The sequence below is a fragment of the Molothrus aeneus genome, chromosome Z (assembly GCF_037042795.1).
Source record: "Molothrus aeneus isolate 106 chromosome Z, BPBGC_Maene_1.0, whole genome shotgun sequence".
Lineage (NCBI taxonomy): Eukaryota > Metazoa > Chordata > Aves > Passeriformes > Icteridae > Molothrus > Molothrus aeneus.
In genome coordinates, this window is record NC_089680.1 from 22087848 (window position 1) to 22102357 (window position 14510).

A 14510-nucleotide genomic window follows, 5' to 3' on the forward strand; every position below is an offset into this window, starting at 1 on the left:
TTGGGTGGTTGGACACGGGAATAGGGAAGTTCCCTGCTCCCCAGGGCAGTGGTCACAGCACTAGCGTGCCAGAGTTCAAGAAACGCTTGGACAGTGCTCTCAGGCACACGGTGTGACCCTTGGGGCTGCCCTGTGCAGGGCCGGTAGCTGGCCTCGATGATCCCTGAGTCTCTTCCAACTCAGCACAGTCGGTGCCCCAGTGCCGCGGCGCTCGGCAGGAGCAGCGGGGCAGGAGCAGCGGCGCAGGAGCGGCGGGCAGGCGCTGCCCTCCCGCTGACCGCCGCCGCGGCACCCGCTGCGTGCCCGGTCCCGCCCCGCGCCAGCGCTGACGCGCGGCGGCGGTGACGCCCCATAAATAGCGGGGCCAGGCCGGCGCTCCCTACTCGGCGGCGGCGGCGGCACCTGTGCTTGTGACTCTGCCCGTGCTCCCGTCGGCGGCGGCTGCGGCTCCTCCTCCCGGGTGAGTACGGCCGGCCCGGTGCTCCGGCGCGGCTGTCGGCGGCCGCGGGGGCGCCGGCCCGCCCCGCGGGGCTGACTCCGCAATATGGTGGAGCGGAGCGGGCTGGGGCGCGGCACCGGGTGCAGCGCTGACCGCCGGGCCGTCCCCGCTGCCCCCGCCCCGCGGCCCGGCGTGCTTCGGTGCGCTGGCCGACGTTCTCCTGGGACCAGAAATTCCCGAGAGCCTCGTCCGCCCCCGGGAGCGGCGTTGGAATGCCCCATCCCGGAAGCGGCCCGTGAGGGCGCTTGGGAAAGCGGTGCGCTCTCCTGCCTTGGGTACCGCGGCGAGCCAGAGCAGGCGCCGCGGCTGTTGTGCGTGGCTCATCGCGCTGCTTTCTTGCACTTCCTTCCGTAGGGAGGGGGGAAAATAGGAATGAAGTTTGTGATGTAGCCTGTGTGCTTTCTTCTCCAGAAACTCTTGCGGTCTCTGAAATTTGCTTGGCCTTGGATTCCAGGCGTCTCACTCACCTGCTCCAGAGGATGGATTGACTTTTGCTGGGGCTGAACCTATTCAGGGGGTCTCTGAAAGCGTGGAAGAGTCTAGTTATCTTCCTTGTCTTTAGGAGCAGGAATAACTTTACAGGCTAACTGGACTGGTTTATTGACTAAAATTCAAATGCATGCCCTGTGTGGATTGATTTTATGAGACACACTACGAATATTAAATAATCCTTAAAGTAACGGCACTTCTTCCTTCGGAGTCCAGATTCTGTGGCATTAGCGTATTTACCTGTTCTGTAGCATGCTTTGCAGTTCATGGTAAAATACAGTTGTACTTCTAGTGATCTGATTTGTAATGCTGTGTGAAAAACATAGCACGTTCCTGCAGGTATTTAAATACTTGTTAAGTTAAATGAGAACGTCTTTGTTACTACCATAACCTTTGTCTGCTACTTGTTTTCCTTGTGCGTTCCACGTACAGTGGTTAATCTCATTACCAGCATTACTTTATGGCACACGTATGTTAATATGTGCAAATATGCCTGGAAGATGTTAACAGGATGCCTTTGTTGTTGTTGCCCATTATGTAATTATTTTACCTCAGATAGAATATTAACATGTTCCTTTTTTGCTGTCATACATATGAGAGAGAAAACTGCTGTTGGCTCTTTGACAAACCTAGCAAACCAAATGTGGCAAAGCTTGTAAGCCACAACCTTTTTGAGGATGGACTCCTAATTTACCTTTTTATTGCCTTCATTCATGCAGATTCTTCTGGAACTTCAGCATTATGTGAAATCATTAATGGAAAAGGCGCTTTTTGCAGATTTAGTTCAGCCTACCTGTGTACATAGGATGACAGTGTGCTTCAGTGTGTTCTCCTTATATAGTACTGCAATACCCTGCCCCTTCTATAGGGTTCTTGTGGGGACAGCTGTTAGTATTTTCTCCATGTGAATACATGTTGGAATGAATGTTGAGTACTGTAGATTTGTTGAGTGACCAACGTTTGCAGTTTGTTTCAGTGGGGAATGTGTGATAATTTAGTCTAAATTAGCATAAGGCAGATTCATTTTCTGCAGTAGGGAAATCCGATGCTCTCCCTATCACAGGAATGCTAACTCCTTAGCAAGCAGAACAGAGTGAGCCTTAGGTGGGCTCCCTAAAAGATCTAATCTGATTAAAGCTATTGGTGGGGGGGTTCTTTGTCTGACTTGGATGTTCTAAACTAGATTTTCAGTGACTTGCAGGCTGGATTTTTTGTCATGGCTCAACAGATAAGTCTGTCTTAATTCTTCTAGAAAAAATGACCCAACCACTCAGTTATTCATCAATGAACTGCTGTACCTTAAAGCCTGTCTTGTGAATATGCCGTACTTGCATCACCTAAACCAAGTTTTGGGTTTGTAAATTGTTACAATGGAATCTAATTCCTGTATGCATGAAATGTGAACATCCTGATCCCAGTAAATGGGGTGGATCACAAGAAGGTTGTTGGTTTCAAAGTTTGGTGCTTAGATGAAGCAGATATAATGCTGTAGCTTATACATGCTTCTTTCACAGGCTGTGTGAGGTTCAAGACCTGAAAAAATGGCGTTGGCAGCAATTGATCCACAGCAGGTATGTCTGAGTTAGTCCCATAATTTCCTTGTCTAGATCATAAAATAGGAGTCAACTAACACGTTTCTCTTTTAAAACAGAACATTGTTTCGAGGGTTGCCAACCTTCCTTTGGTGAGCTCCACCTATGATATGGTGTCCACAGCTTACATCACCACAAAGGATAACTATCCTTATCTGAAGTCAGTGTGTGAGATAGCAGAGAAAGGAGTGAAGACAATTACATCAGTAGCCATGACAAGTGCTATGCCTATCATTCAGAAACTGGAACCACAAAGTAAGGCAAAGATGAAGCTGTTGATAACTTTAGTTCAACTGATTGTTTTTATATCCAGATGCGCTTATGGTTTAACATGGTCATGCTGGTCTTGAATGCTCTTTCATGTAGCTTACTGAACCTGTTGCCTGATTTGTTGTGTAACTGATTACACATTGATAAGACTTAAAAAAAAAAGGTAATAATCCAGAGTGAAAGCAGATTCCAGCTTTCATAATACTAAATTGATGGGTGACTTTTATATGTGAGATGATTACGCAGTTTCTTGCTCAACACTTTCCTCACCTTTCACCTGTTTTCAGATGCTACTCTTGTGCTTTCTTACACTGAGAACTGGTTAAATTTGGAAGCCGTGTCACAAGGCTGTTGTAACCAGAAACCTGGTTTCATAGAATGGCAGAGGGACAGGTGTTTCAGCTTCTGCCAGTTGCTTGTAAATTATCAGATGACTTTTCTTTGCCTGCAAGTGAGGATTTTTTTTCTGGTACTGTAAATCTACCTTTTTCTTTGCCTTTGCTGACTTAGAACTCACTGAGAAGAGGAGGAAACTACTTCAAGGGAGTTGCATGACTTCTTTTTCAAGAGGAATTTTCAGTTTGATTTTTACTAGGTGAAAAATAATTAAAGCCCACTCTTGTAATTTCTTTTATAGTTGTAGTTGCCAACAACTATGCCTGTATAGGTCTAGACAAAATTGAAGAGAGACTGCCTATACTGAATCAACCCACCGACAAGGTAAGTTCTTTCTATTTATGTACGCTAAGCAGAAGAACCATAAACACTTCTTTTCTAAATCTTTTCTTATCACTAAAACCCAAGAGAGATACATTTCAAAAAGCTGTGCCTGAAGCACAGCTTGGAAGCAATGAGAAAGTCAAAGATTGATCTGTAGAACTGTTTGTTGCCTTTGGGAGACCATTAAGCTTTTTGGTTTTTTAAATTATTTTAAATTGTCCACCACTTGACAACATTTCTCTGTGAGTGCAGTTCACTGGTGGGTGTCTTTTAAAACTTGAGTCTTTGTCTCTTTCTTGCACAAAGTGCCTGGATTACATTCACTGAAGTTTTTGAAAACTTCAAAGCTGTGTGGCAGTCATGTTCTTTTTTTCTCTTGTACATATTTTTTTAGGGCACATTTTCTCCTAGATAACCAATACTTGTACAAGCTTTAGCATATATTTATTATTTCCAGGATTATGTAGCTCTCACTAGTTAATACTTTTAGTAAATCTACATATGTCCTACAACAGGTTGTTGCCAATGCCAAGGATGTAGTTGTTGGAGCCAGAGAAGCTGTAACAACCACTGTGACTGGTGCCAAGGAAACTGTTGCTCACACGATCACTGGAGTTGTGGGCAAGACTAAAGAAGCAATGCAAGACAGCGTAGAAATGACCAAGTCAGTTGTCAATGGCAGCATTAACACTGTCCTGGGAAGTCGTGTGGTGCAAATGGTGAGCAGTGGTATGGACAGTGCTCTCACAAAATCAGAGACCCTTGTAGACCAGTATCTTCCACTTACAGAAGCAGAACTAGGTAAGACCACTTGAAGGTTTGATTTTGTTGGAATGCTTATATTGGAGAGAAGCAAGCAATCATCCATATATTGCTTACTCATAGTGGGGGAGGGGGGCACATGCCTCCCAAACTGTCTTTTGCCTTGCTGTTTGTAATAGCAGCATCTTCACAAGGAAGCAGAATGAAAGTAAGGACTTCTCTATAAAGTGGTCTATCAGCCTAATCATGGTGCTAAAGGACTACTCAACAAGCCCTGTATTCAGCTGTTACTAGGCAGATAAAATTGTCTCAGACCTCTTAATTTTTCCTCTAGTAATCAATTTGCTTCCTTTCTACATACCTAGAGAAAGAAGCTGCAAATGTTGAAGGCTTTGAAGTTGGAGTCCAAAAGCCAAGCTACTATGTTAGACTAGGATCCCTGTCTTCAAAGGTCCGCACACGTGCCTACCAACAAGCCTTAAACAAAGTTAGAGATGCTAAACAGAAAAGCCAGGAGACAATCTCTCAGCTCCACTACACTGTTAGTCTGGTAAGTTAAACTTTCACTTGATACATAAAAACCATACGTTGGCCTTGGTTTAGTGTGAAGAAAACAGCTGAAAGAGTCGCAGAAAAACTGGGATTGCTCTCTGACTAAATCCATGAATACATTATTACATTAAATACAAAGAATTTGCCATTAAGCGATTTTTGTCACCATTCAGGAGAGCTCTAAATCAGGCTAAGCTGTGAACTAATGAGCAATTGCTTGTAGCTGCAAGCACTGCAGAAACAGAAGTGACATGTTTAAATTTATGGCTGTTTTGTAGTGCTGGTTTTGACACATACTTCATTCAGTGAAGAAAGTGTAATGCAATTTAGAAACACATCAGTCCTTTAAATCCTTTTTACTAGTAAAACTTAAAATTCTTTTGGGACTTGCTCTCTTGCTGCTTCTAACTCTAAGTATTTCTGGTACTTCAGTAGTCTTTATTCCAGCAAATATCTTTATGTACGTGACAAACTGCACGTAGAGTCATGGCATTCTATATGCTTTCAGTTCCTCCTTTCAGTAGGATGCCAGTGGGGGATGGGGAAATAGTAGAGGCAGAGGGGAGCACTACACAACATCTTAAAACTGCTTTCAGTTTTCAATTCTTTGATGAGACTAAACAGACGCTTATACTACCCAAAGTTGTTATACTGAATTTCTGAAGTATTTTAAAAGGAGAGTACAAAACAGTCAGGGTAGAGAAGCCCTAAAGGAACTGTTTGGACTCTTGTCTCTACTTCCTTATTTGGCTGTATTTCAGATCGAGTATGCCAGAAAGAACGTGAATAGTGCCAATAAGAAACTTCTTGGTGCTCAGGAAAAGCTTTATCAATCCTGGGTAGAATGGAAGAAAAACACAGGCCAAAATGATGGTGATGATCTGCGTAGTGCTGAGGTAAATAGATGTAAATGTACACCAGAAATAAATATATTTTATCTCATCAAGGTAATGGCAAACTAACAGTCCCTAAAGTGTGCAAGAGAGAGGCTGCATGCTGAAGCTAAGGACAGCTGACTTCTGAGAACTAGGGGACCTGAACTCTTTAAATGGGTCTACTTGCTGCAAACACTCGGGTTCATTCTCCTCTCTTGAGAACGCTTATCCTATTTAGCATGTGAACTCATGTTGGAATATCTGTATGTAGATTAGTTAGAAACCATTTATGTGATGTGTCCAGACCAGAAATAATGATTTGTCAGCAGTCTCAGGCACAGACTCACTCAGTCCTACACATAGCTTTCAGGGATAGTTCACTGTTTAGAATGTACTTACCTTCTGTGACTTGTTATCCAGAGTTGAAATAAGAATCTGCTTGACTGTCACTGGGTAGAAGCTATCAGTTTCTTTTCATGAAGTACTTGAGTGTTGAAGAAATATCAAGTACTTCTAAGTTTTTGATGCTTCAGACTAAAAACCTGGTTTATTATCTGCTATAGCTTTATTTCACCTATATCCACTTTCCTTTGCTTCTTTGTGTATCTTGACCAACATAAAGCTGCTACAGTCATAAAAAGACACTAATTTGCTGTTGTGCTTGTTCTTTCTAGCACATTGAGTCAAGAACTCTAGCTATTGCACGGAGCCTCACTCAGCAGCTTCAGACCACCTGCCTCACATTGGTCTCAAGCCTTCAGGGGCTGCCACAGAATGTACAGGATCAGGTTTACAGTGTTGGGTCAATGGCAGGTGGTGTCTACCAGAGCTTTCGATCAGCATCCTCTTTCCAAGAATTATCAGACAGCTTTATTGTGGCTAGCAAAGGACAGCTGAAGAAAATGAAGGAGTCTCTGGATGATGTGATGGATTATCTTGTTAACAACACACCGCTCAACTGGCTGGTAGGTCCCTTTTACCTACAACTGCCTGGCATTCAGCATGCTGAAAGCAAAGGTGAAGGGGAGGAAGGTTCCAGCCAGAAAGACAAACAGCCTGAACACACTACTGAACAAGCTGCATAGCACACATGTACTCTGCTGACTGACCAAATGAGTGGCCTTACTAAGTGTAGCTGGCAAAAAAATCCATTTTCACCATTTTTTGGTGAACAATTCATAAATACAGGAGTAGGGGATTCTAGAGGCCAGGACACTTACACATGGGTTGCATTGTCCTGTGTAGTTAAGCCACTCTTAAACGAGATTCAAGTGCCTAAATATTGGCAGCTGACAGTCGTCAAGATGCCCTATTAGTCTGTCAAGCATCTCATTGTGCTTCAGTGGTATAAATACCATTAGTCTAAATGAAACCCACCATAGCTGCAGGCCTTTGATTTGTTGCTTAATCTCTACCAGAAAGATATAAAAGCCTTACGTACTGTGAAATGCATTTAACAGATCTACAGTCTAGCTATGTACACTTAAATGCTATGCTTACTGCAGATCCCACATTTGATAAATATGCATCTGACTTTCAGATTCTATTGCTACATCATTCCTGACAAAAGTTCTGTGAGTGCAGAATGCCAAAGCTGAAAGTGGGGTTTCTGAATGAGTCAGCTGGAGTAAAATGCTGTGACAGTGTTAACATTAACTGTACAAATTTAATTGTTGTATTACACATTAACATGACCGCAGAATCATAGATTATCTCAAGCTGGAATGGACCAATAAGCATCAACAAGTTTGACTCCTGCTCCTTGCAGGACTAACTGAAAACTAAACCATATGGTTAAGAGCATCATCTAGATGCTCCATGAACACTGTTCCAGTGATTGACCAAATAATTATCAACACATTTTTTAATATGCAGTATAAACGAAAGATTCATGCTGTTTGTACCAAGGTGCCTGCTGTTGTGTGTTTTTGTAGCTATTTTGTAACTCATTTTTGTATGTTAGTAATAAATGCTTTAGTAGTCAAAGCCTGTCTCCTTTGTTTAAAACAATCTAACTTGCTCTTCTGTGTCTCTCTCAAACTGGGTCCAGCAGAAAGCAAGTTTGACATGCAAACGATGTAGATGTGCATTGAAAATGTTTGCATCTGTATAGATGGATAGATAAGATACTGCTGCAGCATTTCCTTTCTGTTGAATTTCTGTGTATCAGTCCATTGAGTCTTAGCTTCACTGCTGCTTTTGCTGATCCTTGCTGTTGTCACCTTTAAAGATGACCTAAACTGTGAGCTGCTGGATGTTCTAATGTTGAAAACAGATGGATATGGACAAAAGAATCCTCTCATCCCTTCACAGTAGGTGTTGTATGTGCTTGACTTGGTTATCTTCCTGCTTTGTCTTCTGACTCCCTATAAGCAGTGTTTACTTCTCAGCTGCATCACCAGTTTTAACTTAACTTTCTTTTCCTCTTGAACTTGAGTGACAAATGTATGTTAATGCTCAATTACTTCAGTGGAATTGTTCTCACTAAGTCCTGTGAACCCCTCCACTGGAAGAGAAGTAGTTACTAAGAAATAAGCTTTCTTGGGTTAGGGCTGTCCAGGTAAGTTGTATCCTTTTTCTTGATGCATGCCCTATACAACTTTGGGTCGCAATCATCTAGTGTAGCAATGCCAGCCACCATTTTCAAAGAAGTCACCAAATAGTGAGGCGAAAACACAGTTCAAAGAAAACTTACACGTAGTCACACATTGCTACATGGAACAAATACCTCCACCTGGTTTGATGTAGGCACTAAAGCAGATTACATGTTGTCCAGCCGTTTAATATGAGAGGGTTAGCTGTTAGGTCAGGGTTAGCCTAGAAGTGTAAGGAAGACTGTTTTAAGCACAGTATTAAATGAAACTCTACCAAAACAGGATTGCAGGTAAAGATTCTGTAGCTTACAGGTTTTAATACTCCCTTTATATAAGGGCAGTGTTTAGCATGAAATAAACATGAGATGATGAGACTCCTTTCCAGCTAGGGCCTGAGTTAAGAGTATTGGAGACATAGCGCTTTCAGGAATTAATTTAAGTTTACTTTACTATTGCATAGGTCCAGCAAGAATATCCATTTTATCTCCATTTGCAATAATACTTGTGGAGTGCATCCACTATTATAGATTGCTCAGAAAGTGAATGGAACTAATTAGTTGTGGGAGTAGTGGGCTGTTCAAAGAAGGGAATTCCCATTCTTCTATGTGTGTTTTAGGGTCTAGTTGCTCTGGGACTTCATCCTGATGTGATCAATCAAATAAAATATTCAAACTTTTCAATGTCTTTTAAGGACTGAGAAATAAACAGCATCATCTAGCATTAATGCAGGAGCAGTACATTGTGTCTGTTCTGTCTTGTGTTGCTGGTTTGTATTCTTGCATAGCCGTGCAGCTTTACTAAATCTCAGCAAGCAGATGAAGTGGAAATCAAGGAAACCTTATTACCAGCCTAGACCTCCAAAGCACTTCTTCATTACCAGACACTGTTGGGTGGTTTCTCTTCATGGCAGCTGGCCTACAACTGGTGGCTGCAAACAGAGCAAGACCTAGTTAAATGCTTACGTAATGGTTGGGCTCCTGTGTCATGTTGTTGTGATAGGTGCTTGTTTTGTAGGATGCTGCCCACTCTGCAAATGTTTTTAAGTTTCTATGCACAGACACACAACCCTCCAACCTCCATTGGAATTAGTGGAAGAGATGTGATTAAGATTATTAGATTCTGCTAATAAGGAGAGCATTGAATATTTAAACTGATTTGCAACTGTACTTGCATGGGTATCTTATTGCAGGTAATTTAGCATAGCATATTCCACACTTCAGTCTAACTGCAGCTCGACAGAGAGAATTTAGGATTTTTCTCTAGTGCAGCTAGAGAAAGGGACTATTAGCATGTCTGCTGGAGGCAAGAATGATGCCTTCCAAAGTCTTGTCTTTTTGCCACAGTTTTTGACTGAAGCTGAGGTGCTTCCTCAAAAATGAAAGAAGGGAAAGCTGAGATACTCCCATCTTACATGTTTCTCTTAAACTGTATGTATTAAACAGCTCAGCTGCACAGAAGCTTGCTTCCTCTTAGTCCAAAATCATATTTGAGGCTATAGCTTGAGCTAGAAAACTGAGGTTTTCTCTGGAACCTTTTAAAAAAGGTAGGACCAGATATATTGAAGATTATAGGAAGTAGATTCAACTATTTTCAACAAGGCAGGTAAACTAGATTAAATGGAAGAATGTTAAAGGCTTCTAGTATTAATATTAAGATCATTATCACTTGTAAGGTTATTTAGGGTTTATTTAGAATTCAGAATTCAGAAAATTACTTTTTCTCTTTTGGAGGTCACTCAAAAATTGTTGATGCTAGTTGACATTTCCTCTTCCCAGGTGCATTTAAGAGAGAACTATTATTCTATCATTGCTGATAATTGTTTTTTAGAAAAGCTTTCAATATAAGCATTTGTAAATAGCTCCATATAGTATACAAGTTTTGCAAACATATTTATATCATTGGTCAAAGCCAAATTATAAGATTTGTTTAAGGCCTGGAGGTGCAGTTAGTTTGCCTAAATCTAAAGAAAGGTGTAAAGGTTTGGAAATGTCTCCTATTCTTCAAGATTAATATTTTTGCAATAATCTTTTCCTGAATTCAATTTAGGGTAATATTTTATAGCTAGTAAAATAGGTGAAAGGATTTGGGAACAAGTGATGAATTATTTCTCGTTATTTTAAAAAAGCAGCAACTACCACCAAAAGGCTTTTTTTAAACCCTCAAAAAGATGAAATGGAACCAAACTTATTTTAAGCATGCTTGGTTAGTAATTTGCATGATCAGAGAGTCTTACATGAGCAGCTTGCTGGAGGTATTATGCACAATGTTTTGTTAAATGAATTTATATTTGTTTATTGCCAATTCATGGCAATTTTATTTCTTTTGGATAATACAGTCTCTTGATGACTAAAAATAAACACTTGTTCTGAAAGCTCACAAAATGAGGATGCTGTGTCAAAATGCTAGTGGCTCAGTTCTAAAAACTTAGCCCAAAAAAAACAACCAAACAGATTGAAGTTGTTAGTATTGACATCAACATTTGTATATGAAGACAGCAAAACGCCATAGTATTTTTTACACTGTTCTATGTAGGGATTTTGCAAGTATTTTATCTTTGTAAATGGTTTACTGAATCATACAGAGAAATTGCATGAAGAAGAGTTTTATCTAGTTTTTTTTTAAATTCAGTAATTGATAGGAAGTTGAAAGAAAACAGTGAGTCAACTGGAAGCAAAGATCTTTTACATAAGGAATTCCATAACACCAAGGGCTTTGCATTGTTTTAGTTACACTGATGCAGATATATTCCAATATAATTTGCATGGTCAAAACTGAAGTGAGTCATACTGACATCCAGTCGGTTTTACTCAGAGATGCACTCCAATTTGAAGTTCTCTCATGGCTATCAAAATCTTACATTAAAGGAATCAGGTTCTTCTACTGCATGTATTAAGGAGATGAAGAAAGCAGAAACTTAAATTTGAGCAATATTTCTGTTGGCACTAAGAACAAAATGGATGTAAGTAATAAAAACCTCTTAAATGAATGATAGAGAAAATTCTTACTGGTCAGACACACTTAGTGAACATGGCTGTGTCCTGATCAGTGTAAATACATAAAACTATCAATTTGGGCATATATGCATATAATACATAAAACTATCTATATGGACTACTTAGTCTTTTTAGGATATCTCTATTTGTACTGCAGTATGAATTACAAGATCATGTGCTGATAATGGAGAAGTCTGTTGCCTTCTCCAAGCACAGTAATGAGAATTTTAGGAAAACTGCCATAAGTAGAAAGATGCAAGATAATTCTTGCTGGTAGAAAGATGTGTTTCCTGCATTCCTAGTGCCTTTTTGATCTTTCGGGAAACAAAAATTACTGATCTTATTTTGATCAAGCTCAAGTTCCCAAAATAGTATATGCATTTCATGGTATTCATAGCAATGCTTGGTTAGTCACATGCTGCTTAAGTTCTTCTAAAGATCAGTTTTAATAAAAAATTAGTATTTTAAAGATCCCTGGTGTCCAATGACCTATTCTGTAAGACCAGTAAATTACTGTGCAGTGCTTCTGTGTTGTGTACAACCTGGTAGCTGAAGTAGTAGTCCCTTTATTTGATACATTGTCTGCCCTTCTGACCTGTCATCATAGCAGGCAAAACATAGATTTTTCTTGCTTACTGTGTTTCATTAAAGTAAGTCATAAGATGTTTTGCAGTTAGGGAATGCATTAAAATGTCTCTTCAGTCAGTGCTGAGCTTAAGTTACAGAAATGCCTACAAGCTGCTGTTGTTTTGAACATGCAGAACCAAGGTCCTGTCAAAATGCAGCAGTAGTTGTTGCTGATACTGTGTCTGGTTCCAAGTACATCACATAACCAACATTAAAACTAACCATTAACCATATTACAGATGTGAGTATTTTTCACTTGGGGCAAAAAAACTTACAAGTAAATTGCTTAATTTTATCCAGTTTTTCAGAAGTGCCTAAGTAATCCAAGTCCTACTAAGGGGACTTAAGGGTTGGGACTTAAGCTCCTAAGTGTCTTAGCCAACATTTTTAGAAGTCTGTTAACATCCATGTACCCACTGATGTCTTTCTGGCAATTCCTGAAACCCTGTGCTGCTTAGCAAGTACAGAATACTATTCATGCAGTTAAAACAGAGGCCAAAGTGAGATTGCAGGTCCAGATATTTGTTTCATCAGAAAAAGTCTGGTATAGAGGCAGGCAGAGCAACACGGTATCAATCTGTATCAATCTCCCCAGGGCAGATTACTTTGTATAGTCCATTTCTTCGGTGAAAAGAAGAAAGGCAACATTAGTTTGAAAACCTCCTTTCTTAATTTTCCAGTCACTAGTTACACTAAATTCAGTCCACTACATTCAGCTCTTTTCCATCTCTGCTATAAAATCTGACCTTCTAAGCAACTGATTTCCATCTTGTGTAGTATTTGATTTGTCTTAATAGTTCCTGTTTCCTTTGTGTCTGAGCATATTTCACTCTGGAATCAGGATGTTTGGTCTGATTTCTAGAAATGCTGAGCACCTTTGTGTCTTGTCTTCAGTGAAGGAGTACTGCACAAATTTGTTTAGTTTTACTTTTCAATTGATTGAAATTTCATTCCTACACAGGTTCCAGATTTCGCTATTACAGACCTGTCTTCAGAGTCAGATGATGTCCCAGATATTTTGGATTTGGATGAAGAGGATCAACAGGATTTTTCACGCACAAATGGTCCTTACACTACAGGGCAAAGAGCTGAATAGAGAAGCATAAAAATGTCTTTTTGATACAATGTACCTTTGCCATGTTTGATTTAGATTCCTCCTTTTTAAAGATGAACATGCCTAGTTTAGGGATTATGGGGATACTTTTTTAAAAAATCAGTACTGTTTCACTTAGCTGCATCAAAAATCTGGGTTTTTCAATGTAAGGAATGCACGCTACATTAATTGGTTAGCACGGATGTCAGGCTCCAGTTCTACAAGCCAGGTAAAGCCTAATCAATATATCCAACTAATCTGATTTTTATTGATGATTTGTTCTCGTGCTAGTAGCAGCCATGAGAACACCCCAGTGCTTTGCATACAGGGCTGCCAAGAAAAGGAGTTGATGAGGATTTGCCCACTTTCAGTCTATGTGAAAAGCAGTGCTGTATCTACCTCTGCTGCTGGAAGGGGTAAGAGACTTTGTCTATCTCAGATTTTCTCAGGTTCTTTTGTTAGGCTCTGCACCTACAGAGCTTAGACGCTTAGAGCTTTCCTTTGGCAAGAGTGCTTTATGCACTAAAGGACTTCCTTTCTTTCCACATGCCTTCTGTGTGCAAATATTATGGCCATCATGATGCTATCAGTTGTGGCGCCTGAGACTAAAGGGAGTAAATGCTTCAATATTAAAGTGTTTTGGGTATAAGAATAGCATTTAAATAAGAAAGGGGAAGAGATTGTAAAAAGAAAGGAAAAATAGAGAGTAAAGAGATAAAGATTTCGGACAAAAGAAAATTTGGGAAAAAAGAGGGAATTGAATTTAAGAGTTTTGGTGACAGTGATTTTTTAAAAAAATGTTTTAATAAAATCTCAATCAGTTATTTGCTAAGGGCTGCTGAGTCTGCATGTGCTCGCACACAGTAATTTCTCGAGGAGTTGGGGAGAGGGGTAATGGGACTGGAGGCGGACTTGTTGACATTTCTTTCCGAGGACCAGGCCGAGCTGCAGTGGCAGCAGCGACCTGTCCGTGTGGGCGGTGTGCCTGCAGCGCCGTGCCGGGAGCTGCGACCGAGCGCCGCTCTCTGCGGCCGCGGCCCTGCTGCGCCCTCAGCCTGGGACGCCTGGCCTTGTGAGGGCCTGCAAGTCTGGCCACTGAAATGCCTTGGAATAAAAGTTTGAACCGCACAGCACGCTTGTCGGTACGAGTTTTTCTTGTTAGGGTTAGGGGTTATTTGTTGTTGCTTTTTTGTGTTTTTTTTTTTAATTATTATTATTATTTTGGTTTTGTTGGTTTTTTGGTTTGGTTTGGTTTTGGGGGTTTTTGTTTGGGTTTTTGGTTTGTTTCATTTTGGCTTTGGGGTTTTTGTTTGTTTGTTGGGGGTTTTGTTTGTTTTGCTTTGGTGGGGTTTTTTTTTCCCCCTCGTAAATTCTGCAATCCGATTACAAAAAACGAAGGGCCCTCTGGAGGGATACCGGCACCCGGACTACACCTCCCATGAGG

General features: G+C 40.8%; 1 protein-coding gene across 1 annotated transcript; it reads left to right on the forward strand.

The window, feature by feature from the left end:
- Positions 1-348: 348 nt before the first annotated feature.
- Positions 349-14194, forward strand: PLIN2 (perilipin 2). The gene is made up of 9 exons (XM_066569127.1): positions 349-460; positions 2503-2559; positions 2640-2835; positions 3488-3570; positions 4086-4367; positions 4694-4882; positions 5646-5780; positions 6434-6724; positions 12935-14194. The coding sequence occupies exons 2-9, from the start codon at positions 2530-2532 to the stop codon at positions 13067-13069; spliced, it is 1341 nt and encodes a 446-aa protein (XP_066425224.1). The 5' UTR covers positions 349-460; positions 2503-2529; the 3' UTR covers positions 13070-14194.
- Positions 14195-14510: the final 316 nt, after the last annotated feature.